Source organism: Protopterus annectens, chromosome 7.part0 (genome assembly GCF_019279795.1).
Source record: "Protopterus annectens isolate FY-2018-M chromosome 7.part0, PAN1.0, whole genome shotgun sequence".
Classification (NCBI taxonomy): domain Eukaryota; kingdom Metazoa; phylum Chordata; order Ceratodontiformes; family Protopteridae; genus Protopterus; species Protopterus annectens.
The window spans coordinates 871,323,887-871,350,239 of NC_056739.1; the positions used below are offsets into that span (position 1 = coordinate 871,323,887).

The 26,353-nt window shown below is 40.4% G+C and overlaps 1 protein-coding gene across 1 annotated transcript in view; it reads left to right on the forward strand.

The window, feature by feature from the left end:
• The window catches only part of LOC122806753 (hydroxylysine kinase-like), a 272,613-nt gene that overhangs the window by 156,029 nt on the left and 90,231 nt on the right, over positions 1-26,353 (forward strand). Inside the window, exon 4 of the mRNA XM_044077443.1 lies at positions 24,029-24,212. Within this exon, the coding sequence (XP_043933378.1) occupies positions 24,029-24,212 (184 nt within the window). The remainder of the gene's footprint in view (positions 1-24,028; positions 24,213-26,353) is intronic.

Genomic DNA, 26,353 nt, shown 5'->3' on the forward strand with positions numbered 1-26,353 from the left:
TATATTGAACATGTTGTACATAAAATGTCTTGTACTGTACAAGGTTATTTCTGCCAGTATTATTGTACTGCTTTATGGGTTTCTTGCAAATCTAGTCACAGGGTTCAGAAATGCTGTATCCACAATTAAAGCCAAGTCAACACTGTGTACTATGTGTGTACGAAGAGCAGTAGGCTAGTTATGAATGCATGTGGCCAAGCCAGTGTGCACAATGAGCACCTCCTCATTGCAGCTGCAGTTGTGATCCATGGGAATATTATGCTAGACCAACCCAAAGGCAGAAAGTACAAGCAGCAGTGGTAAACACTGATGACACATGAACTTCCAGGTTAGCCGTTGTATGGCTTTAACAGATGTAGCACTAAGGTGCTGAACAATTGCTGTAAATCAAGGCAAAGATATGCAAAAAGTTGAATGTAGAGTTAGTAGTAAGATAATGAAAACAACAGAAAAAGCAGGAAGGCCATGAATAGAGCTGGTAAATATGGCAGGGATGCAGAACGCAATGGCAAAAGGAGGTATGGCACATGCACAAAATAACATTCTAAAATACTAGAACATACACAGTGTGAAACTTGGGCATGATATGTGGGGTACAGTAAAGTAACATGATGTACCAAACTACTCCAGTCCTGACATCATCACTGTTATAATTTTATCAGTGCACCTGTATTACAATGCAAATGTACTGAAAAACAAACTATCGATCCTAAGAAGATTTGAACACTTGTTCAGTGATATTCCATTAAACGTAGCATTAACAAAGTGAACAATTATAGAATTCCTACAGAAAGGGGCAGGGAAACACATATCAGGAGAACGCTGCATAACAAAAGACTGAAAGCAAAAATAAAAAGACAAACCTCATTGGATTTAAATTCATGACATTCTTCATTGATTTCCTCTTAAAAACAGCATTAATAAGGTGAGCCATTACAGAATTCCTACTGAATGGGGTCAGGGAAATATATATCAGGGGAATGTCAAACAACAAACGTCTGGAAGCAGACATCAAAAGATAGGCCTCAAAGGATTTGAACCAAGGACTCTCTTCAATGATATTTCTTAAACACAACATTAACAAGGTGAGACATTACAGAATGCTTACTGAATGGGTCAGGGAAACACATATCACAGAAATGTTACACAAGAGAAGACTGGAAGCAAAAGTCAAAAAAAAAAAAAAAGACAGTCCTCAAGAGATTTGAACCCAGGACTTTCTTCATATATATTCTCAAACATAGTATTAACGAGATGAGTCATTGCAAGATTCATACTGGAAGGGTCAGGGAAACACAGATCAGGGGAATGTTACACATGGACAGAATGGAGGCAGAAAAATAAAATAAATAATATAATCATGAGGGGATTGCATTAACATTCTACAAAGCAGGTCATCCACAAGCTGAGCCATGGCAGCAATCTGAATAAAGACATAAACTTTATTCCATTTCATATTAGACAATTGCCACACAACAGGACTCAGATCATTTGTGCGACAATTATATCCATAGTACATGACACTGATAGGACTTCATTTATGCTATACAAGGAGAAGTGCCATTTCTAATGGATTATACATGGGCAGTGAAGGTGCTGTCTGAAATAAAATGCACACCATATGACTGCAAAAAGATAGCAGTTTTATAAGCCCTTTTAGAAAATGGGTGCAGTGTCCTTACCCATTTTTGATCAGATTAAAAGTTGGAAATGGGAGTGTAGTACAAAGATAATAAAGGGGAAGCAAGAAGAGACTAGAGCAGAAGCTGAGCAAATAAGGAATACGCAGGATGGAGGTGGGGTAGGAGCAATACATTTTTTTTGGTGGACAGGTGTACATTTTTTTAAGAGAAGGGAATGTTGGGGAAGTAATTAAGAGAAGTAACATGAAGGTAGGAGGGGTAGGTTAGATAGCAGGGAAAGATAGACAAGACTAACAGGATGTGGGAGTAAAACAATGAGGAAGAGGAACACAGTGTTGAAGGAGATATCAGACAAACAGGGAATGCAATAATGAAGGGAGAATTGTAAAGACCACAGGGGAGTGCTGGATACAAAAGGGAAGGGGCATTAATAGTACAGACTTCATTTGAAAGCTACAAGCTACAGTTAGGCTATTATCAGCTTGGATTATAGTACAGGGTCAGGGTGAAGCTACATTAAAGGTAGGAAAAGAGAATCAGGGATTAAAATGGAGTGAGATGAGATGGTGTTTAGTCTGACACAGTAGCCAGAGACTCCTAGGATGAATTTACAATATTTCATCCATTCGTCTAAATGAAGTTTGAATGCAGTTAGATTTTTACACTGTCTAATACGTAAGGGAAGCTTCTTCCATTAGTGCGGCAGGCAGTGAGTGATAAATGTATCCCTGAATCAGCACTTGTTGATATTTTGCCATATAACTAAGTCTCTTTGGAACATCTGTTAACTGATGAGTTTTATTTTTGAGAAAAATGTTCACAGAAAATAAGCAAAAGGTTTTTAATCTGCCTAAATAAGATCAGTTCTTTAAACCTTGGATACATTTGCTTATAAAATTGTGAGGTGTTTTTGACTGGGAGAGTTGTTTAGAGTTATATGTGCCAAATGGAAAACTGCATTCCATGATGGAGTCAATGGGGGGCAAAATAATTAGGAATTAGGATGGATTAGGACCTATATGAGAACCCTTGACAGATGAGATTTGAGGGGTAAGAAGGATTTTCTAATAGTATTGGAGATATGCTTATTTAAGGACAATGTATTGCCTATGTAAGTTCTTAAATCCTAGATCACTGTGTGAATCTTAAGGTGAATTCTATTTATGTGATACTGTGCAGAGGTGCTAGTTTACAAAAGGTGAGTAATACCAGAGAGTCGGATAGGAAGTTTATTCTGCAGTTTTCTATGAATTAAGTTAGCCAAAGGTTATGAGCATCCTGTATTTTAGAAAAATCGATTCCATAGAGGAGAGGGTCTAAGACAGAACCTTGACAGATGGCATTGTCTACATTTTGATTTTTGGAGGGAGTATTATTTATTCTGATCAAGTGTGCTTCGTTTGATAGCCAGCCAGCAATCTACTAACCTACAAAGGAGTTGTTGTTTAGTTAGATTATCTCATTTACAGTGTTATTGTGGGAAATGGTATCAAATGCTGTAGTTATGTCCAGATAAGCAGTGTGGATGGGAAGCCATTTATCTAGCACTTTGGTGACTTTTTTTGAAAAACCTAACAAGATTAAGAAGGCGTGATCTACTCTTGAAAAAGGCCAAACCACAAAGGGTCTCAGTTGTCCTTATTGATTACTTCTGCAATAATGCATTCCAGGTTTTCAGAAAAGGCTAGTGAGACTGATGGACCTGTCATTACCCAGATCAATGTGAAGCCAACCTTTTGGAGGGGGACGGCTGTGAGGTTTTTCCCTTCTTCAGGTACATATCCTGTGGAGAGACTTGGATTGAAGGTGCTCAGAAGAAGTTTGTTAGGTGATACTTCAAGGCAGCCAGCTATGTAGTCTAGCTGCGTGGAAGTGGTATGTTGTTTTGGAGTGGACAGTTAAAATTTGGTCAGTAGTGATGGGGGAGGCTGAGCTGGTATGGGGGCAATGGTATAGTAGGTGGAATGAAATTAGAGCTGAATTTATTAGCCAAGATGTTAGCAATGGATTCTGGGTAAGTGTTGATTGTTCCATTTACAATGAGCTCAGAGCTTGCCAGGGTATTATTCAGGATTTTTGCTACATAGCTAAAAGGGCCTTATGATTGTCTTTAGTGTTGGTGGATATCTTGTGTATGTAGACAGCTTTTGAGTTTTTTTACTAATCTGGTTTAGTTTCATGAACAAGATTTATATAAGACTAGGAGATAGTATTTCTTATGATATAATTTGTTGATTATGTTATCACACAATCTTGGATATTTTATGTAATTATTATTTTACTTATGATGGAAGGGGAATGGTTTTCTCTATACAGTGTTTTACCAAGTCATAAAATTCCTTGTTTAAGGCTGAGGTGGCAGTAACAAGGATTCAAGATAACTAGACTATTTATGTTTTTCAAAATGGTTGATAAAACTTAACAGGTTGGTTTTGTTTATGTCCTTAAATGTGAATAGCTCCTTGATACTAGGGAAACTGTCTTGAGCCAGACAGTAATGGTCAAATTGTGTGATCTAACTCTTAAAACAGAATGTCAGTGTAACCACACAGAGGGCAAGAGCATTAGTTAAGACAATGTCTAGGGGTCTGAGTTTCTTGTAAGGAAGTAAACTACTTAATACAGGGAGCTGGAGCTGATGATTTTGGGAGGGGCCAGTACGTAACAATTGCTGGATGTGTATATTCTAGTCAAAAGGTGTTTGGCTTGATTTTCAGCTCTGAGAGCATGTTTAGGCATTTGACATATTCTTTGGGGAGGACAGAAGTAGACCTGTAATTACCAATAAAGTAAATTTTGTTTTACTGAGAGTGATTTGGACCTGTATTAACCCAAGGTTGAAAAATTTTGGAATGAGACACATGAGTATAAGATCTCTAATAAATATAGATACTCCCTGAATGTTATTTGCTTTTGTGAGTAAATGGCAGGTGGTGAACCAAGAAACAGAATGAATGCTTTCTATAGAATCGAACCATGTTTCAGTACTTAACACAGATATCTTTGTTCTCCATGTAAAAGAAAGTTTTCAAGTCAGACATTTTGTCTCTGAGGCAGTTTGCATCAAGCAGAGCCACCCTGGGACCTAACAAACTGAAATTTGCTGGATTGTATGTCTGGCAATTTTACCTTGCCAGAAAAGAGATACCATGGGAGTGGAAAATGATTTTGCCAATAAGCAAAAGACATCAAAGGTTAGATGAACCTGTCCCTGATGAAGCAGGAAGGTCTGACTGTTATGAAGGTTCGTGGTCTGCACTGTTGTGGCAGGACAGGTAGCTTACATCCTTCTAAGTTGGGAACTGCTGATTGAAGGCTCAGTGTCTGTTATTCTAAAAGTGTATTAGTTCTGGTTTAAGCACTTGGGCTTCAGGCCAGTTATTTTACATTAAGAAGGTTTGTGGTCTGCACCCTTGTGGGAGGAGAGGCTGGACTCTGCCCTTCTGAGCTGGGAATTTCTGGTTAAAGGCTTATAGTGCCTGCATTAGTTAAGACAATGTCTAGGGGTCTGAGTTTCTTGTAAGGAAATAAACTACTTAATACAGGGAGCTGGAGCTGATGATTTTGGGAGGGGCCAGTACGTAACAATTGCTGGATGTGTATATCCTAGTCAAAAGGTGTTTGGCTTGATTTTCAGCTCTGAGATCATGTTTAGGCATTTGACATATTCTTTGGGGAGGACAGAAGTAGACCTGTAATTACCAATAAGGTAAATTTTGTTTTACTGAGAGTGATTTGGACCTGTATTAACCCAAGGTTGAAAAATTTTGGAATGAGACACATGAGTATAAGATCTCTAATAAATATAGATACTCCCTGAATGTTATTTGCTTTTGTGAGTAAATGACAGGTGGTGAACCAAGAAACAGAATGAATGCTTTCTATAGAATCGAACCATGTTTCAGTACTTAACACAGATATCTTTGTTCTCCATGTAAAAGAAAGTTTTCAAGTCAGACATTTTGTCTCTGAGGCAGTTTGCATCAAGCAGAGCCACCCTGGGACCTAACAAACTGAAATTTGCTGGATTGTAATGTCTAGCAATTTTACCTTGCCAGAAAAGAGATACCATGGGAGTGGAAAATGATTTTGCCAATAAGCAAAAGACATCAAAGGTTCAATGAACCTGTCCCTGATGAAGCAGGAAGGTCTGACTGTTATGAAGGTTCGTGGTCTGCACTGTTGTGGCAGGACAGGTAGCTTACATCCTTCTAAGTTGGGAACTGCTGATTGAAGGCTCAGTGTCTGTTATTCTAAAAGTGTATTAGTTCTGGTTTAAGCACTTGGGCTTCAGGCCAGTTATTTTACATTAAGAAGGTTCGTGGTCTGCACCCTTGTGGGAGGAGAGGCTGGACTCTGCCCTTCTGAGCTGGGAATTTCTGGTTAAAGGCTTATAGTGCCTGCATATTTGAACTGTTTCTTATTGAAACTGGTGTGCCTTGTTTGCTGTAGCATAGACTAGATACAGGCCTGCTGAATCTAGCTTTGTTTGTATAACTTGAGCACTAATCCAGGCCTTCTTTTTTTGAGAAGGTTCCCCTGCACCCCAGTGGTAGGAGTGTGCGGTTAGAACTTGTCTGATTGAAGACTACAGGAACAGGGCTCAGTTTTGAGATTTTTTTACTGGTTAATTGGATAATTTGTTTAAAAGCCTTTTCTGATTGCTTGTAGTCATCTAAAGCTGTTTTAAGTGTATTTTTATTGTTTGTAGTCGTTTAAAGCTGTTTTAAGTGTATAGGTTCATAGGTTCATACTAGGCTATCTGCCCTGGGGCAATTATAAGCCTAGCCCGATTCTGTATGGCTTACGCCACCCCTTGATTTGAGTATACTGTGCCCTTTTTAAGGTTTAGTTTACTGTGCCTCTGTCTAATAGTGACACGGGAGTAATCCCTGGGACAAACCTACGATCCCCCATCCACTTATCGAGATTCTTCTTGAAGAGATTCAGTGAAGTGCTATGCCTCACATGAACTGGAATTCTATTGCAGAGCGAAGGGAGCCTCTGGGTTATGAACCTGTCCCTCCAGCAAGTTCTATTTATTTCTGTGCTGAGGTTCAAGTCCCTCGAGCGTGTGGCTCTAAGGGATTTAGATTTACTGAGGTGGAGCATGTCCATTAATTCTGGATTTGACATAGCTTTGTATGTCAGGCATAGATCGCCCCGAAGTAGGCGGTATGCAGCTGAGTAGACCTGGAGTTTTTTTAACCGAGCAGCATATGGCATCTGTTTGAGACCCTTGATCCTCTTGGTGAGATACTTTTGGGGTCTTTCTAATTGCTGCAGGTGTCGGGTAAGGTACATCCCAAAAGGGGCATTGTATTCTATGATGGGCCTGATGAGGGATGAATAAAGGGGCACGATTACCTCTATTGATCTAGATGTGAAACCCTTCGTGATGAGGTGGGCTATGTAGAAGGTCTTTCTAACCACTTTGGCAATGTGGTTTTCAAAGGAGAGATTGTTATCAACTTGGGTCCCCAGGTCCCTAATAACTTTCTCTGTACTTAATGGGTTTCCGCCTATGTGGTAATTTGTGGGCACATTGTTTTTGCCAAAGGGTATGACTATACATTTTTTGGCATTTAGCTTTAAACCATGGCGCTGGCACCAGTTATCTGTCTCTGTGAGACCTTTATGAAGGATGTTTGTGTCAGCTGGAGAGTTGATTATGGTGCCCAGTTTGCAGTCATCTGCGAACTTGGTGAGCCATAGTCCTCCCACGTTTGCCTGTACCTCGGAAAGTATATACCGAACAAGAGTGGTCCCAGGACAGAACCCTGTGGGACGCCACTTGTGACCGGTTTCGAGTCTGACATGGCTCCAGCAACTCTCACTCTGTGGGTTCTGTCTTTGAGCCAGTTTGCGACCCATCTTGTGACATAGGGGTTTATATTTAAGCTGGATAGCTTATCTATGATGCCTGAGTGGGGTATTGTGTCAAATGCCTTTGCAAGGTCCAGATAGGCTGTGTGGACTACCTTCCCTTCATCTATGGCTTTGGTGACTGTTTCAAAGAAGTCAACCAGGTTCAAAAGGCAGGATCTGACCTTGACAAAGCCGAACTGGGTAGGATCTAGTGTCTGTAGGTCCCCAATGTCTTTGTTTATGAGCTCTATGATGATCCTCTCTATAGCCTTGCAGACTAAGCTAGTCAGGCTTATGGGGTGATAGTTTGCAGGGTCCGTAGAGGCACCACCTTTGTGGAGTGGGACCACTGTTGCTGTATGCCATTCTGTGGGCACATATCCTGTAGTGAGGCTGAGATTGTATAGCTGTTTTATTTGCGGGATTAGTTCCTCTTGTAGTTCATGTAGGATGCAACCTGGGATGCCATCTGGTCCCATGGAAGCAGTGTTTTTTGCTTTGGAGAGGGCAGCCTTCACCTGAGCATCTGAGATGTTTGGGAGGCAGCCCTCTGCCGGGATAGATTTATTTTTATTTATTTATTTATTTTACATTTGTTAACCAGGCTAGTCCAACTGGATACAAGTCCATTTTCAGTGGAGGCCCGAGGAGAAAAGCTCCGCTATCTACTACATGGTAACAAAACAGTACATACAAAATTCACAATGGTTATAAGTCAAAAATAGATATAAATCACAAATAAGAAAGGCAGTAGTAACAATTTAGGGAAGTTACAAAAGAAAGGGGGATAGGGAGACAAAGAAATTATTTAAGTACAGATGTGGGAAGAAAAGGGAGAGAAGAATTAAGTTCTTTAAAAAGTTAACAAGAGTGTTACTAGAGAAGTAAAGTTATTTAATTAAGATAGTCATATTTCAGGTTGAAAGGAAAAAAATGAATTGAAGAAATAGATTTGGGAGAAAGTATGAGGGATAAAGGAGGAGAATAGGAGGTCAAAGAGGAGCTAGATCAACTGGGATTGATGCAAGAGCAAAGCCAGTGTTTAGTAAGAAAGAGTTTCAGTTTAGTCTTAAATAGTGTAATGGAAGTCTGGGCTATAAGGTCTGGAGGAAGTTGGTTCCAGATTTTACCAACTGAGTTGGAAAATATGGAGTCACCTGCTGTATTCTTCGAAAGAGAAGTTTGGATCAGTATTTTATTAGAAGAGCATAGGGCTTTTGTTGTTGTAGGGTTTTATAAGGGTGGAGAGCATGGGTATGTTTTCAGGGTGGTAAAGGGCTTTGTGAGCAATTGTAAGCTGATCGTACTGAATTAGGTGGGGTAATTCCAGCCATCCTAGGTTAGAGAGGTTCAGACAGTGATGTGTTTTATATGGAAAGGCAGTGGCAAATCTCGCAATGTTGTTGTAGGCTGTTGTGAGCTTATTAAGGTTATGCTTAGATAGACTAGTATAAATGGGGGAAGCATATAGTAAAGTGGAGATAAGATGTGTTCTTGCTATGGTAGTTCTTGCTTCAGGGGTTAGGAAAGTTCTGATTCTATAGAGTGAACCTAGCTTTCTATTAGTTGCTTTTATGCTGGAGTTGATGTGAGAATCAAATTTTAGTAGGTTGTCAATAGTAATACCAAATAGTTTGGTTGTTTGGTCAGGAGAGATAAGGGTGCCATTGTTAGAAGTAAATGTGAAATTAATAGAGGGAGACAGGTGTGTAGGTAAGAAGAGGAGAAGTTTAGTTTTCTTAGGGTTTAAGAGAAGACAGTGGTTGGAGAACCATTGCTCAATAGTAGTGAATGTATTTTGGGTAAGGTAGTGAAGGTCAGCTTGGTTTGTGGCAGAGCAAATGATGGTGGTGTCGTCAGCATACTGAATACAAGTAGTTAAGGGTGTGGCAAGATGCAAGTCATTAATAAAGATAGAAAATAACAGAGGACCTAAGATGGAGACCTGAGGGACCCCTAAGGTGGTGGGGAGAAGTTCAGAGAGATTGTTGTTCCATAAAACAGCTTGTTTCCGGTTTTGAAGATAGGAAGTGAACCAAGTTAAGGCAAGATTATCGAGAGAGAGTGATTTTAAGCGATGTAGGAGGAGTTGGTGATTCACCATATCAAAGGCTTTAGACAGGTCTACAAAGAATGCTCATGAAAGAAGATTGCTATTACGGTTAATATTAATGGAGTCAATAAAGGATAATAAGGCTGTGGTGGTGCTATGGTAAGGACGAAAGCCATGTTGGCAGTTAGCGAGGAGATTGTTGGAAAGGAGGTGATTTAGTAACTGTTTGTGGATGCATTTCTCCATTATTTTTGCAATAGGAGATAGCAGTGCTATAGGGCGGTAGTTAGAGCATTCAAATGAATCGCCTCCTTTGAAGAGGGGGATGATGTGTGAGATTTTCCAGAGGGAAGGTATAGTACTTTCTGTTATGGTTCTGTTTATTAGTATAGAGATTGGGTAGGCAATCGCTTTGGCACCTAGCTGGAGATATATGGGAGTTTGTCAGCTGAGGGGGTAGAAGCTTTAAGTTTTTGAAGTAAATTTAGAATATAGGAGGTATGTGTGGGTTTAAGTTGCATAAGTGGAGGAGTGAAGCTTGGGCTACCTAATAAAGAGGGGTCAGGGGTTTGTTGGTTGGCCAGGTTAAGTACTGTAGACGTAAAGAAGTTATTAAAAGCATTAGCTGTTTGTAAGGGAGAGTCAGGGCAGGAGCCAAGTGGATTGGGAGTTTCAACTTTTCCGGGGGAAAGAAGTGTGTTAATAGATCTCCAAAATTTGTGTGGATGGTGGTGGGAGGATTGCTGTAGCTGGGTGTAAAAGTTATTTTTATCTTTTATGATAGCTAACTTTGTCATGTTCCTTTTTTGTTTGAAGCTAAGGTGATCAACGGGGTCTTTGGAGGTTCTCCACTGAGACCAGGCCTTATTCCTATTAAGGATAAGCTGTTTTGTGTTGGTTGTAAGCCATTGGGCTGTATTATATTTCATGCGAATAGATTGCATGGGTGCATGTTGATCTAAAATAGTAAGAAAGGTTTTATTAAAGTGGTTAACAGCGTCGTCAATTGGGAGAGTTTTGAGAGGAGACCAGTTAACCAGGCTAAGGTCATTTTGAAACTGATGAGGGTCAAAGTGTTTTTTGCTGCAAGATAAACGAATTAGGGGAGGTGGTTTTAGATGAGTTTTGTGCCTAATGATGTATGTGAGAGAGTGGTCACTAAGGTCATCTGGGAGGGTACCTGTTGAATACTTTTGTTGGGGACTATTTGTCAGGATCCAGTCAAGTATGGTATCTTTGTTATTGCTCTTATTTGTTCTAGTTGTGGAGTTAATGGTTTGGTGGAATCCATGCAGGTTGATAAGGGTGGATGGATTAGTTTGGTTACAAACATTCCAATCAATATTGAAGTCACCTAGCAATATGGTTTCTTAAAGAAGATTAGTAGAAAACCAGTTAAGTAGGCTTTCTAATATGGGGGGGTTGTTGCCTGGGGGAAGATAGGTGCAGATAATATTAATAGTTTTGTGTGGGTTAAGGGAGAGTTTCGAAATAATAAGTTCAGCGTTAGTGTCATATGGAGGGGTTTGGGCTGATTTGTTTACATCCAGTCCAGATTTAAAGAGAATAGCTACACCGCCACCTTTTTTATTAAGACGGTCTTGTCTTAGGATGTTGTAGCCGGGGGGATGATTTCATTATCTTTTATTGAGGGTTTGAGCCAGGTTTCGGTAAGACAGAGAATGTCAAATTGTTGGACTTCTAGAAGGGCTTGAAGAGCTGGAAGTTTGTTGCAAATGCTACAGATGTTAAGATGAGCTATTGTAAGAGATTTAGGAGGTTTAGAATCTGGTGTAGGAGTAGTTTTCATTTGTTGGGAGTTAGGGGATGTTGTTGAGGTTTTTGGGCCTGGGTTGGGGTGGATGTCCCCATCAAGTAATTGTAGACTATGAATAAGGTGAGTTAATTGTGAAGGCTTAAAGAAGTACAAGTATTTTGTGTGTCTAAGAATAAGGTATTTGATATGTGAGAGACGATGATATTTAGAGTCAAGATATGTGTTGCAATATGTTAGACTAAGATGTGTTGTGAGTGTAGATGGGGGGGTAGTTAGGGTGTGTCTATGTGGAATGTTAACATTAGGATTAAATGGTTGCTCATAGTAGGTTATTAGGTAGGTGGAAGAAAGAATAGTTAGAAGAGTTAGTAGTAGGAAAGGAAGGTGAGTGTTGTACATGTTGAGAAGGGTAAGAGACTGTATAAAATAGGTAAGTTTACAAGTAGAGAGGGTGTGAATGGGATACTTGCTTTTTCTGGGGGGAGGGGGTGTAGAAGTTTGCACTGGACCTGTCTGCCAGGATATTGGCGATGTCTGTGGGTTCAGTGTATTTTTTGTCATTTAGAATCAACTCAGAACAAGTCTGGGAGTTGCATCCCAGGTTTCTAACATAACTGAAAAAAGCCTTATGATTGTCTTTGGTGTCCTGTGCAATTTTTCTCTCGAAGCTGGCCTTGGAGGATTTTATGAGGGATCGTAATTTTTTGCTAGTACTGATCAGAGATGCCTTCCCTATTAGGGATTTTGCTCTATCATGTAGTAGCTTCCTCCTTCTGTTGTACAGTTTATTTATGGATGGGGTCCACCAGACTGGACGCCTGCCTTTGGATGATTGGGTCTTGGTTTTGATTGGGATAGCATGATCCATGCATTCCTGGAGATGTCCGTAGAATGCATTTATATAGGATTCTGCAGTTTGGGCTGTAGTTTCCACTGGCCCTGGAGCCTTGAAGGATTCCACTTCGGTTTTGAGAAGTGAGAAGTTCGCTTTTGAGAAGCTTTTCACTGTGGTTTTCTGGGCTGGGGGTGGGGTCGGGATGTGGACATCCAGTGAAATTAATTTATGGTCTGATCTTACCAATGAGGGATATACTTCTGGTGTGGAGCATAGAGTCCCCATGTTGGTAATGATCAGGTCTAGTATGTTGTCCCCTCTTGTGGGAGTGGTGACTAGTTGTTCCATAGCATTTGAGTTTATAATTTCCATGAATCTTTGGGCTGAAGTGCTGGGGCTTGAGTAGTGCTCCCAGTCAATGTTTGGGTAGTTGAAGTCGCCCAATATAATGGTGTTCAGAGAGATCTTCATGTTCTCCAATGTTTTCAGGAAAGCCGAATGGGATTCCTGACTTTGAGAGGGTGGTCTGTAGGATGCTATAAACTGAAAAGCAGTCTTGCCCACTGTTAGTTGCACATGGATGGTCTCCGATACTTCGTGCAATGCCACTAACCTGGAGGTGTGGATATCCTTGATAAATATGGAAACTCCCCCTCCTTTTGTGGTTCGGTCCGGGTTTTGGGGCCGAAAAGCATGATACGGGGTATAGCCTGGTAGTGCTGGGGTGCTCTCTGGAGCCTTGAACCAGGTTTCTGTCACTGCACAGATATCGATGTTCTCCATACTGGGGAGAGCTTCGAGTGTGTGCATCTTGAGGTTAAGACTTCTGGCATTTAGCAGCATTGCCCTTAGTTTCTTGTTCCTTGTGCTGTCTATGGGGGTGGGTTTGACTTTTGAGACTTGCCTAAAAAAGGCACTATGGGGGTGGCAAGAGCCTTTGCCAATATCCGAAAGCCCAGTGGTGACAGGTGCAAGCCGTCCCTAGCGAAGCAACGTGGCTTGTCGAGCATGTCATCCCAGGCTGACAGACACTGGATCCCCTTTGAATGACACCAAAATTGTAGCCAATTGTTAAAATCGATCATTTTGTCTTTGTACTGTGGCATCATTCTAGGTGAGGGTAAGATGCTGCTCAAGGTCAGGGTCATACCAGCCTGGGCTACATGATCAGAGAGCTCCTCTATGTCTCTTTTCATGTAGTCCAGGGAGGTACGTCTCAGGTCATTCACACCAGCATGTACAATGACTGAGTCATATTTGTATTTGCTTTGGAGTGACCTGAGTGCTTGCGTTATGTGTCAGATCCTAGAACCCGACAGGCAGCTCACCGTGACCTTCTCTTTATTCAGCCTGGTGAGCGGGATGTCAGTGTGTCTGACAATAGAGTCACCTATAACAAGAGTATCAGGTGTGTTATTCAGCCTTAAGGGCTGTGGCTGCTTGGCACACTGACTTTGTGGGTTATGTGTGTGTGTGTTTTGTTTTGAGGTCCATTTGCTTGAATGTCTGCTTTGGAGGTCTCTGTTGCTTAGGTAGATTTTTATTTAGAGCCTCCGAGTATGTTTTTGTGTATTTATGTATTTGGTTCGCTGATGTGGTGGGACTATGTGATACTGGAATTGTGTTGTCTGAGGTTACCTTCTCCTCCTGACTGGTTACACCAGTTTTGAGATGAGAGAGCTCAGCCTCCAGTTTGGCTAAATAGTTGCATCTCTCACATATATTTGAACCTGTTTGGAGGAGGAGAGGGTTGTCCGTGTACATGAGACAGTTGTAACATTGCCTCAAAATTCCCAGATTCACCAGCTGGACTGGAGAGGAAACCATTGACTGACCTTTGGACATGCTAGAGTAACAGGGAAACTGAATTTAAGACAGACCAATAGAGGACAGGGTAATCGTAGAGAGTATAAGAGTAAGTAGTGCTTATGGTTTAATAGTGCTAACTTGTAGGATTACTTAATTGGACCAGTGAAGGGCCTTAGAATGAGAATATGGTGTTTAAATTGAGGGATAGAGCAGTTCTAAGGGAAAAAGTGAAGATCAGACTTTGTAGAGCCAGGAATAGTTTAAACCCAATTAGGCGGCGCTGCCCGTTGTTGCGCTATGCTCAAAAATGCGCAAAACCGCGCAAAAGAGGGTTTTAAGAGAGGAAGATGAAGGAGTTTTGGAATTGACCCAAAATGGCCAATAAAACTACAGTTTCAAGTCAGTAACCACTCCCACAGGGGCAGGCAGGCTGCTCAATGTTTTTCACTGCCACTGATCAACAGAGAGACTTTCCTTTAGCCCAAGCAAAAAATGGCCTCACAGAAACTGTGAATCAATGGTAAAGCATGCATGGAAGCAACTGCACGGCTCAGTAGGTAATCCAACAAAACAAAAAGAAGGAGCCAGCAGAACATGACCCAATATAAAACTTTTATTGGTAAAATACCATATCAAAATTTAGCAGAGAGTATTGCACAAACTGGTTTCGGCTGGTAAACTAGACACAGCCTTCCTCAGTGTGAAACAAGCAAATCCAAAGCTGAAATTAAATACACTGCAAAGAAACATGATTGGATAAACCTAAAGCTTGTCATTTAAACCTGGTGGAAATAAACCACCTAACTTAATTATCCATTTTTTCTCTTTAGAGTTTAATAGAGAATGCCAACCTGTTTTATTCACTTTTTTGCCATGAATAATGTCAATAATAGTAAAGTAAAAACTAGCTGTAGAATGTGTTTGCTGATGTTTGTATAAAGCATTGTGTATTCTGCCTTTTTTAATATTACTTATGTGCTCCGAGATCCTTAATCTTAATGGTCTAGATGTTTGACCAATATAGAATGCGCCACATGTACATGTGGCTAAATAAACTACCCAATCGGAGCTACAATTAGCAAATAATTTGATATTATATACAGTGGCAGAATTTCTGCTAGTAAATTCTTTTGTTTTGGAAACTTTATTGCAGTTAATGCAATGTCCACAAGGGTAACAACCAACAGGTATGCTGCCAGTAAGAGTGATTTGTATTGGTTCTGGGAGACTGTTGACATGCACATGTTTATAATGATTAAAATAGCTGCTCAAATTTCTGCCTTTCCTGAAAGAAAAAAGGCAACGGTCAGGAACAATATTAGACAAATCATTGTCATACAATAGTAGATTCCAATATCTATTGACGCTCTGGATAAGGCTATCCGAATTCCTGCCATAGGTAGTAGTAAATCTAATGGGTTGATGGGTAGATTTTTCAACAGTTTTATATGCTAGTAAGTCATCCCTGTTCATATGGTTAACTTTATTGATAGCATCGAAAACATGCCCCATTTTGTATCCCCTGGACCTAAAACGTCTGGTTAGATCCCTGCTTTCTGCTTGAAATGAAGACTCGTCAGAACAGATGCGTTTCGTCCTTATGAATTGAGATTTTGAATGTTCTTAGCAATATGTGGGGGATGAAAATTGGAGGCATGTAGTATAGTGTTATATTCTGGATGTTTCCTATGAACAAGAGTCCCCAAAGTATGATCTGATAATCTATTGACAGATACATCAAGGAAAGTAATGTGATTATAATCATAATGTAAGGTAAACTCCAAACCCCATTTGTTGTTGTTAAGATATGTTAAGAAATCAAACAAGCCTGCAAGTTCCCCCTTCCATACAGCCCAGCAATCATCGAGATAACGTCTCCAAATGTCAAGTTGTTCCAAGTTTATTATGGGATGACACTACAGATGAGTTCATTGATTTCATGAACTACATCAATTCCACTACACATTTTTTATCATTCACTTACAATGTCAGCAATGATTGTTTGAATTATTTAGACATAGCCCTCTTTAAGGATGCTAATAACTGTACCTTTCAGTCTAAAGTATATAGAAAAAGTTATTTCTCCAACTCCTATTTACACTTTGATAGTGGCCATCCATCCCACCAGAAAAAAGGTATAATTAAGGGGCAATTCATACGTGCATCGAGGATGTGCAGTACTAGGGAATACTTTCTGGAGGAGGTGAACTTTTTGAAGCAGCTTTTCAAAGAGAGAGGGTACCCAGCGTATTTGGTTAATGATTTAGCTCAGGAAGTTATCACTAATAGGGAAGGTACTTATCTTCCTTTACTGGGGAAAGGTACAGTGCAAGACACACGAACAAAACTGTCAGAGCAGTTTGATTTTCATAATAGTTTTGTTTACACTTTTTCGGAAGATTTTTTGCAGGTGGAACACTCCAATTTTGAGACATTGGCCTATTCTCAAACAACAAGGTGAGTTTACACAGATAGTTAAGGATCGGCCTTATTTTGTTAGAAGAAGAGATACGAACCTTAAAGGTCTTTTTGAAGGAAGACCAAGGTCCAACAGTAAGCGTGTTTGTTCTAGACTTGGAACTTATAAGTGTGGGGCATGCAAACAATGTTCTTATGTAATCAATGACAGCTCCCTATACATCCCCTCTAGGAGATTTAAATTTAGGGCTGAACACTATTACAACTGTGGGGCAAAGGGTGTTGTTTATTTAGGTCTGTGTACCTATTGTCTCAGTTTTTACATAGGTAAAACTGAGAGAACCCTTAGAAGAAGAATATATGAACACCTTTATGATATCTCTAAGAGGAAAGATACCAATGCCTTTTTTAAACACCTTGGCTCATGCCCCAACATTCAGATTAAATTCATGGTTTTAGAACAGGTTCTGCAGGACAGTAGAGGAGGTGATTGGGAGGCCCGTCTGGAATATAAAGAACTGTTGTGGCAGCTCAAACTGAACGCAACATGACCACCTGGTCTTAACGAAGTATTAGTACTGCCAGAGTATTGAAATTAAGAAGGGCTAAGTTATGATTTTAGGTTTTCAGAGCCTAATTTTGCGGAGAGGTGTCTGTACTTTTTTAGATGTTTTAGACATTTTTACAAAGTTTTTTATGCCTTTTATGATGTTTTTAGCATGAGTTTTGCACAATTGCATTTTTACTGGGTATACTATTAACAATTTAATGTATGGTTTATTTATTATTTATTTTTAACTTGCAACTAGTGCCTTTAAGGCTAATTGCACATTTATTAACACTTTGGTCACATGATTTCACTAATGAAGTATTTAAACTTGCAATTTGAAAAATGGATTATCTTGAAAAAGCCTGGTTCTTATCCAGGCGAAAGCGCTTGATGGTATTTTTTTATTGTTTTACACAAAATATACTGAACCCACTGATATTGCCAACATCCTGGCAGATAGATTCAGTGCAAACTTCACCCCCCCCTCTCACCCCCAAAAGGGACCACAACAATACTAGAAAAGTGTAGTGTCCTGGAAATCACAGACGCATAGGTGAAAACAGCCCTTTCAAAAGCCAAAAGCACAGAGTCAATGGGGCCAGATTGTGTCCCAGGCTGCATCTTGCACGAACTACAGAATGAACTAACCCCCCACCTAAACACACTGTTCAACCTCAGCCTCTCCACAGGCTACGTGCTCGTAGAATGGCACACAGCAAAGGTTATTCCGCTTCACAAAGGAGGGGCCACAACTGACCCTGGTAACTATCGCCCTATAAGCCTGACTAGCCTGGTCTGCAAGGCTATGGAGCACATCATCATGGAACTCATTAACAAAGACATTGGGAACCTCCAAGCACTTGACCCGACCCTTTTCGGCTTTAAGGGCAGATCATGCCTACTAAACCTGGTTGACTTCTTTGAGACAGTCACCAAGCCCATAGATGAGGGGAAGGTAGTTCACACAGCCTACTTTGATCTTGCCAAGGCTTTTGACACCATTCCCCACTCGGGAATTATAGAAAAACTCACCAGCCTGAACATAAACCCCTACATCACGAGATGGGTTGCCAACTGGCTTACAGACAGAACTCACACCTTAAGAATAGCGGGCTCCAGGTCCGACTCTAAACCAGTCATAAGTGGTGTCCCAAAAGGCTCGGTCCTGGGACCCCTACTGTTCGGCATTTACTTCTCAGAAGTACAGGCAAACACAGGAGGACTATGGCTAACCATGTTCGCTGATGACTGCAAACTGGGAGCCATAATTGACTCTCCGGAATGACACGGACATTCTCCAAAAGAGCCTTACTGAGATGGACACCTGGTGTCAAAGTCATGGTCTCAAGCTAAATGCCAAAAAATGCATAGTCATCCCGTTTGGGAAAAACAAAACACCCATGAATTACCACATAGGTGGCAGCCCCCTTAATACAGAAGAGGTAATAAGATATCTGGGGACCCAAGTAGATGGTAATCTCTCCTTTGACAATTGTATTGCCAAAGTAGTTAGGAAATCCTTCTATGTAGCCCATCTAATTATTAAAGGGTTCGCATCTAGAAATAAAGAGGTTATAGTGCCCCTCTACTCGTCACTCATCAGACCCATCATTGAGTACAATGCCCCATTTGGGATGTACCTCACAGGAAACTTCCAACAGCTGGAAAGACCACAAAAGTACCTCACCAAGAGGATTACTGGCCTCAAACATATGTCCTGTGCAGCCCGACTAGAAAAACTCCAGCTGTACTCAGTCGCATATCGCTTACTCAGAGGTGATCTCTGCCTGACTTACAAAGCCATGTCCAACTCAGAATTGATGGACATGCTCCACCTAAAGAAATCCAAGTCACTGCATGCCACTCTCTCTAGTGAGCTAAACCTCACCACAACAATAAATAGAACATGTTGGAGGTATAGATTCCTGTCACAGAGACTCCCCATGCTTTGGAACAAAATTCCTAACTACATTAGGCAGAGCCCCTCACTAACACTCTTCAAGAGAAACCTTGATGAGTGGATGGGTAACTGAAAATACACCCCTGGGATCACTTCATCGGCTCTTCTTGCCAGGGGCTCAGTTAATTAATCAATGGGGCAGCGAAAGCTGACACACTCTGGCTAGGCTTATAAATGCCCTCGGACAGATAGCCTAGTAGCTACCTATGAACCTATGAACCTTTGTCCTCTGAGACTGTCACAAACATGAATTTCCCTAGAATAAGACCATTTATGTAATTAATCACTGAAGTCAGTGATGGAGGATTTGTATTTAAGGATCACATTGGTGGCGGCATAAAACTACTCAATAAAAGAGTTCCCCATTCTTAAGAACATATCCATAGAACGCCATCATGTTTCTCTACATTTCATTCAAGGTTCACTACCTGTGATTGTTCACCCAATATGAGAAACAACAAAGTCATACTCATATTTTGGACCTTTCAAGGCCTGTAGGTCCAGACATCCCTAGTTCCAGAGCCTGAAAGACAACTGATGGTCACCCTGTTTTTTGCCAGTCTGGTGACAGTAAGGTTTGTATGCCTGACAATGGATTCACCAACAACTAAAATATTTCTGGTATAATTATCTATTTTAGGTGCCAGATTTGAATGGCTTAAGGGCAATACCATTTTAGTTTTGTGATTCCATGTAACAGTATGCACCGATGTGGTAGTAGTAGGCATGGATGTTGGTATAACTATGTGAGTACTGGCTGATATGAATATAAGAATGTATGTGGCTTAGGTGACCTATCATGTATTTTGCAGGATCTGTATATTTTTGACTACTTTAGCATACTTGGGTTCATGTTTACTGACAAGATCTAAGAAATCTATCTGTAATTTGTGTACATAACTGTATCTCTCGCAGACGTATTTTGTCTTAGGCAATAATAGTAGATTGCCAGTAAATATAAAGCAGTTGATACACTTCCTCAGGATGCCTAAGGAGAATAGGCCAGTCAAGGAACAGAATTAACAGCTTGTGACTCCTTAACTGGTGGCTTGATAGGTAGGGTGAGGTATTAGGTGAAAAGGATAGTTGTAATGGTGGTAACAGAAGGTGAGTTTAGGTAAAACTGTGGACTATACATAGGTTTATTGATGTTGTTTTGGTAGGCTTAGGCTAGTGAGTGAGCATCAGATAGTGTTGTCACCTCACAGCAAGAGGACCTGTAGTTCAGTTCTCGACTGGGGTGCCTTCTGTGTAGAGTATGCATGTTCTCCCTATGTTTGTATGGGTTTCCTCTGCATGCTCTGGTTTCTTCCCACATTTCAAAGACATGCAGTAGGTGGATTGGACACTCTGAACTGGCCATATGTGTGTGCGTGTGTGTGTGTGTGTGTGTGTGTGTGTGTGTGTGTGTGTGTGTGTGTGTGTGTGTGTGTGTGTGTGTATGTGTGTGTGTGTGTGAATATGTGGTGTGGAGGAACTACCATGGCAGGGCTAGTCATCTAGTGGTGTAAACCTAGGCTCAAGATGATTGTCACTGTTGCAGTGACACCCCGATCCCATGTGCAAAAAAAATGGGAAACCTAGGCTCAAGATGATTGTCACTGTTGCAGTGACACCCCGATCCCATGTGCAAAAAAATGGGAAAAAGGGGTTGTGGATGGATGGAGGGGGCTGAGTGAAATTAAGATAGCAAAGGGAAATTTGATAATTAGATTAAAGCTATAATGAGCTTACTCTGATTTAGTGGTATATCAAAAAAGGGAAACTGTTAGACGTACAACCTAGTAATAAGAGAAGCAGCTGGATAGTAATAACTAGTACATCTACAGAATGCAAAAGAGCCACACTAAGTTATAGAATGAGCCATAAAGCAGCCAACAATTAAGTATCAGCACAAATAAATTACACTACTAACAAGTGCCCTCAGTGGGCACACTGAACAAAAGCAATAGACAGTCGATGGCCAGCAAGGGGGCACCAGCTTAAATCTGACACAGCCAAGGAATAAATAATAGCATGCACTTCAACTGAGTTTAGTTAATAAGGCCATAATCAGTAAATGCACATAAGTATGAATCAGTATGAGAACAAAATGACAGTAGAATAGCCAATGAACAGGCACCAGCAAAGTATTAAAATGGGTCTCAATTAATAATGCAGTAAACAATAAACACAGACATCTGGTTTGATTACTAGGCCAATACTCAAAGGACAATGAATAAGCATCAGAAATTTAATAAATTCATGATTAGCAAAATGTCTGTCACAATAGTACAGCTAAGCAGTAGATAAAGTGATAGAAAAAAGACCATGAAATTTAGATAATTCAGTAAAGATGTAGGAGGTTGCCTTACCTGTTGTAGACTAGGCTTTTGCTCCAATTACTCAGTATAATATGTTTACACTGCTTAGCAGCACTAGGCCAATACTATTAAGTATCAGCACAAATATGATAGGGTTGGGAGGGTGGCCTAATGGTTAAGGTGTTTGCCTTACAAACACAAGGTGCAGGGTTTGAGTCTCAAAAAGGATAATTGGTTAAGCTTAAAATGGCTCACAAGGGCAGTTAGCTTAGTATTAACCTATGAACTATTCAAAGTGTAGCAAACTACTGTATCATGCAAATCTTTTGATAATTAAAGTCTATATGACTCCACCCTTGCAGAAGCCAGCCAAACAAAACCAGGCACTTTGATCCTTTAATGGAACCCATGTACAGGTAGCTGGCATCAGAGCCGTAGCTGGCTCATCTGGTACCCGGTGCCTGTCCCCAGTATAGCACCCCACTCTGTGACTCTTGAAATGAAAAAAAAATAGGACTTCAGCTTTAACTGTAGAAAGCCAATTGCATGCTCCCTCAGCTCTTCAAGTGAAGAACAAAACAATTAGCTTACTACATCTTAACTCACAGAAAGAGATGAAGTGCCTTTCTGTACTGGCATTCAGAAATACCAGTACAAAAAAAAACACAGGAACTGCACTTGTCTACCACACCCCCTGCCACTTTGCACCTTGGATGGCTACCCCCTTTGCCCTGCCCTTGCTACACTTTTGGCTGTCATGTAGAAGCCTCTGCTCTCAAAAGAGGCTGCAACACTGCAGATTCTGTCATAGGAAGCCATTGAAGTCCTTGTAGTACATTGATAAGACAAATTCCAAGTGGACAAGGGTTTCTTCCTGCAGTCTCCTGTTATTTTCTCCAGATTTCACATCAGAGTACTATAAGCAGCAAATATCTCCCATTTAAAGTCAGCAAAGCACTGTCCCTGCAAAAGATGGGTGATCAAAACCAAGCACCTATGCCCCACAGGAATTAGCTAATCAAATTCAGGCACCCCAATCCCTCAGTGGAATTAACATTCAGGTAGATGGCACGTGGAAACCTCTACTCTCATCACAGGTTGGCACACTGCAGACCTGGGTGCCACTAAAGACTTTATAGTGTGTTGAATCAGTAATAAAGCAGAAGGAAAATGAATTTGCCTTCTCTTCTTTCTCTGTAGTTAGTTGCCTTCTCCAGATTTAGTTATATCACCTTTGGCAGGTCAGCACCCCACCCAAGACACTGTATGTACAATGATATAATGCATGGTAAGCATACAAAACTATGCAGAGCAAGCAGAGGATCTTGTATGACTCATTTTACATCTGTGATGTACATATATAAGCCACACACTCATCAGTCTCTTCTTAGACAAATAAATGCATGCATAATGGCCACTTACACCCAAACACACACAAACCCTACTAATTCTAACTGTTGTTAGGACAGTAGATGACAGCCTCCACTATAAAATAGCTAGGTGTTTTATTCTGGAAAACACTAAATCAAGTTAACTGTCACAGAAACAAATGATAAAAAGACTTGTGTGCTGCACCCATCAACGTTTCTTCTGTACTATAACTCCTGGATATAAATTTCAACCTAAAGCAAGCTGTATGAAACTGCAATTGTGTACTAGATAGAAGACGACTTCTGGGATGATAGGAAATTCAGACAGGGCCTCCTAAGCATAGTCGCATCTTGTGCACAAGTTCACTAGAGTGACTGATAGCTAACATATTGCATGATGTTATACTACGAATCATAGATCATCCTAAATTAATAGCTGTCATAAAAATCCAAACCCTATTACACAGGGAAGGCGAAAGACATCCGCACCCTCCTACATAATTATTCTGTCTCTGATGCCACCATTACCTCTGAAGAATGGGTAAAGTCAATCTTTGAACATGATTGCTGTGCTTTAGAAATTCATTCATTTGTCCATTTGCAATACTTTTTTATTGATATCAGAGTAAGCTAAAGCCTATCCCAGTAAGCAGTGGGTCTAAGTGTAAGCAATGAAAACAGTTTTAGGTGGGATACCAGTCCATTGCAGGATGAACACATGCACACACAAACACACACACCTTCCCAGTAAATTGCAGGATGGACACACATGTACACAGACAAATAAGCAGATAAATGTGTACACATACAGATTCACATACACACACAAGCACACACACAAACACTGTGCCCCATCCCACACACACTCATATGACTTGGAGCAGTTGTTACTGGTTCACTTAACACATGCCATTAGGATGTAGAAGGAAACTGAAACTCCAAATGAAACCCACATGATCTTGGGAAGAACAAGCACACTCTGCATAGAAGGCAATTAATCTATTAACTGAACTGGAAATTGCTGTTGCCCATCAAATAACAATGAATGAGCCCTAAGCAAACTTCTGTTTGCACCTCAGGAAGCAGTTTTGCCCATCTGTGGTTGTGCACTTGACCATTAACAGTGAGCATCAGGTGAAAAAAAAGTCCTATAATAGCAGAGCCAGGCTCCAGACACTCAGACCTCCCCACTGCCATCTACCCTTGGACCTCTGACAAGTGGACCACTAATTATGAGCTCAGACTACCAACATTATAGATGGGAATATTAACTCTGTGACAAGAAGCTGATTTGTGTTTTAAAACTGATAATGCACTCTTGAAAACAGATTATTACTCTTTGGTATGATTGACATAAAATATCTATCCAAATATATCTTTCTTATTATACAATGTACTCCAGACACTGTGATAACGTTCTGCATTTTAATGTCTATGAACAGAAATTCCATCATCCAAATATTGGAAGCCTGAATCGTGCATCATTCATTTGGAAGCTGTCTAATTTTCTCCTAATGGAGCAATATATTTATGTCCTGGGTCAAAGCAAAGAACGAGAAGTTGTGGAACAAGTCATTCTGCAATTCAAAGAGAAAATTCAACCAAATTTAAACCAGTTTCGACCATGTGAGTGACCAAATAATGTGGTGCTGTATGCTATTAGTATTTGTACTTAAATAATACGGTCTCAACACCTAAAGTTTATTTAATCCACTATATCAATCCTCCCCACTATAATACTCAGCTTATGACTTTATCTTCAGTATAGCCACCCTTTTCACATATACTTTTGCTACTTTGAGCATGCAGCCTGTTTTTTTTTTCCTGTTTTCATTTATGTTTAATTTTTTTCATCAAGAGAAGTATTTTGTGGAAATACTTTTATGGAACATCAGTTTTCTGGCCTCAAACCATGATCTCTTTTTTTGGGTTATTTTTCTGAAATATGTTTATTTTTTCTGCTTTAATTATAGCAGACTAATATTTGAAAATGTGGCTTCTATTTATAGACATACGGCATAATTTAACAAAGTTTACACAGAGCTAATCTCCGTGTAAGCATAGTGGCATGGCTCAAACATGGAGTTCAGAGGCAGTGCGATCCAGGAAACAAGGCTGGGGGCGTGCATGAGCCTCCCAGCACTATTCAACCACAGAGGCAATCGCAAAATGTAAATCACCTCATCTGCTGGTGAAAACCATGCAAATGAGGTGATTTACTGATCTAAGTTGCAGACAGGCATCCGCGTAGGAGCCGTGTCTGCATTAGAAATGTATGCGGGAGCTGTCCGTGTACCAGACTGCAAAATAAAAAAACGGGGCTGTGACAACTAAAAGTAAAGAATGTACTAGTTGCATTAGGCATGCCAATGGCCAAAACTATGGCCATTGGCATGTAAAACTGATGCAAAATATCAAAAATCAAAGTTATTTTTTCTGGCAGATATGCCATGATTTAGCGGACTGCAACGGCACCCAAACATCTGATCTGACAAAAAAAGAAGTTATGTACTTACCATAACGTTCCATGTGAGTTGTTCATCTCGCCTTCATTCTTTACTGATGGGTTTGGAGCGGATCCCTCGGCTCCAACTCGGCCAATTGCAAAGCTCGAGGTCTTCAACTAGCTCGAGGCAAAGTCCCTATCCCATGATGCACCTAGAGTTACCTCAGATCTTGTTTGCTGCGTATAATAATACCATATGTCATTCTTTCACTCCCAAGAGAAGGTATAGAAGGACTGAGCAACCAGGATGGATCCAGCATCTCTTTCATCTAACAGCCCAGGAGGGGGTAGGAGGGAGGGATGTAAGAATGAAGGTGAGATGAACAACTCACATGGAACTTTATAGTAAGTATATAACTTCTTTATGTAAAGTTGTTCTATCTCACCGTTCATTCTTTACTGATGGGTAGCATCCCAAGCACCTTCAACCTCGGGTGGCTCACGGGAGTATATTTCTCAAGACAGTGGATCCAAAGAAAGCCTTGTCAACTTTGTAATGATTGATAAAGGTATGAGGTTTTGACCAAGTGGCTGCTGTGCAAATGTTATCAATAGGAAGTCTGGCAGAAAAGGCAGAGGATGTAGAAACAGCTCTGGTTGAGTGAGCCTTAATTTTATTCTGTAAAGGCATATTAGCAGCTGAATAAGCAAAGGTAATATAATCAGATAATCATTTAGAGAGAGTTGTTTTAACCAGTGGTCTACCCTTCCTGGAGTCTGAAAATGAAACAAAAAGCTGGTCTGATTTCCTGAAATCTTTTGTTCTAGCCAAATAAAATCTGAGCTGTCTGTGAACATCAAGTTTGTGCAGCATGTACTCTAAATTGTTTGAATGGTTGGGGAAAAAGACTGGCAAATCAATAATTTGGTTGAGATTAGTTTCATTGCAAACTCTGGGGAAGAATGAGGGGTTTGTTCTAAGTGAGACTCTGTCAGCATGGAATATCAAATAAGGAGGCTTGATGGATAAAGCCTGAAGCTCTGACACTCTGCGGGCATAAGTAATAGCTACTAAAAAGATGGTTTGCTATGACACAAATTTGAGGTCACATGAGGAAGCTGGCTCAAATGGCAGAAGAATTATGCAGGAAAGCATAAAATTTAAATGCCATGGAGAATAGGGAGATTTCACAGGTGGTCTAATATGAAAAGTCCCTTTGAGAAAGGCTTTGGATAACTTGTGTGACATAATATTCAATCCTTCGATTTCAAGATGAAAATTAGAAATAGCAGCCAGTTGAACATGAACTGTTGCTGCTGC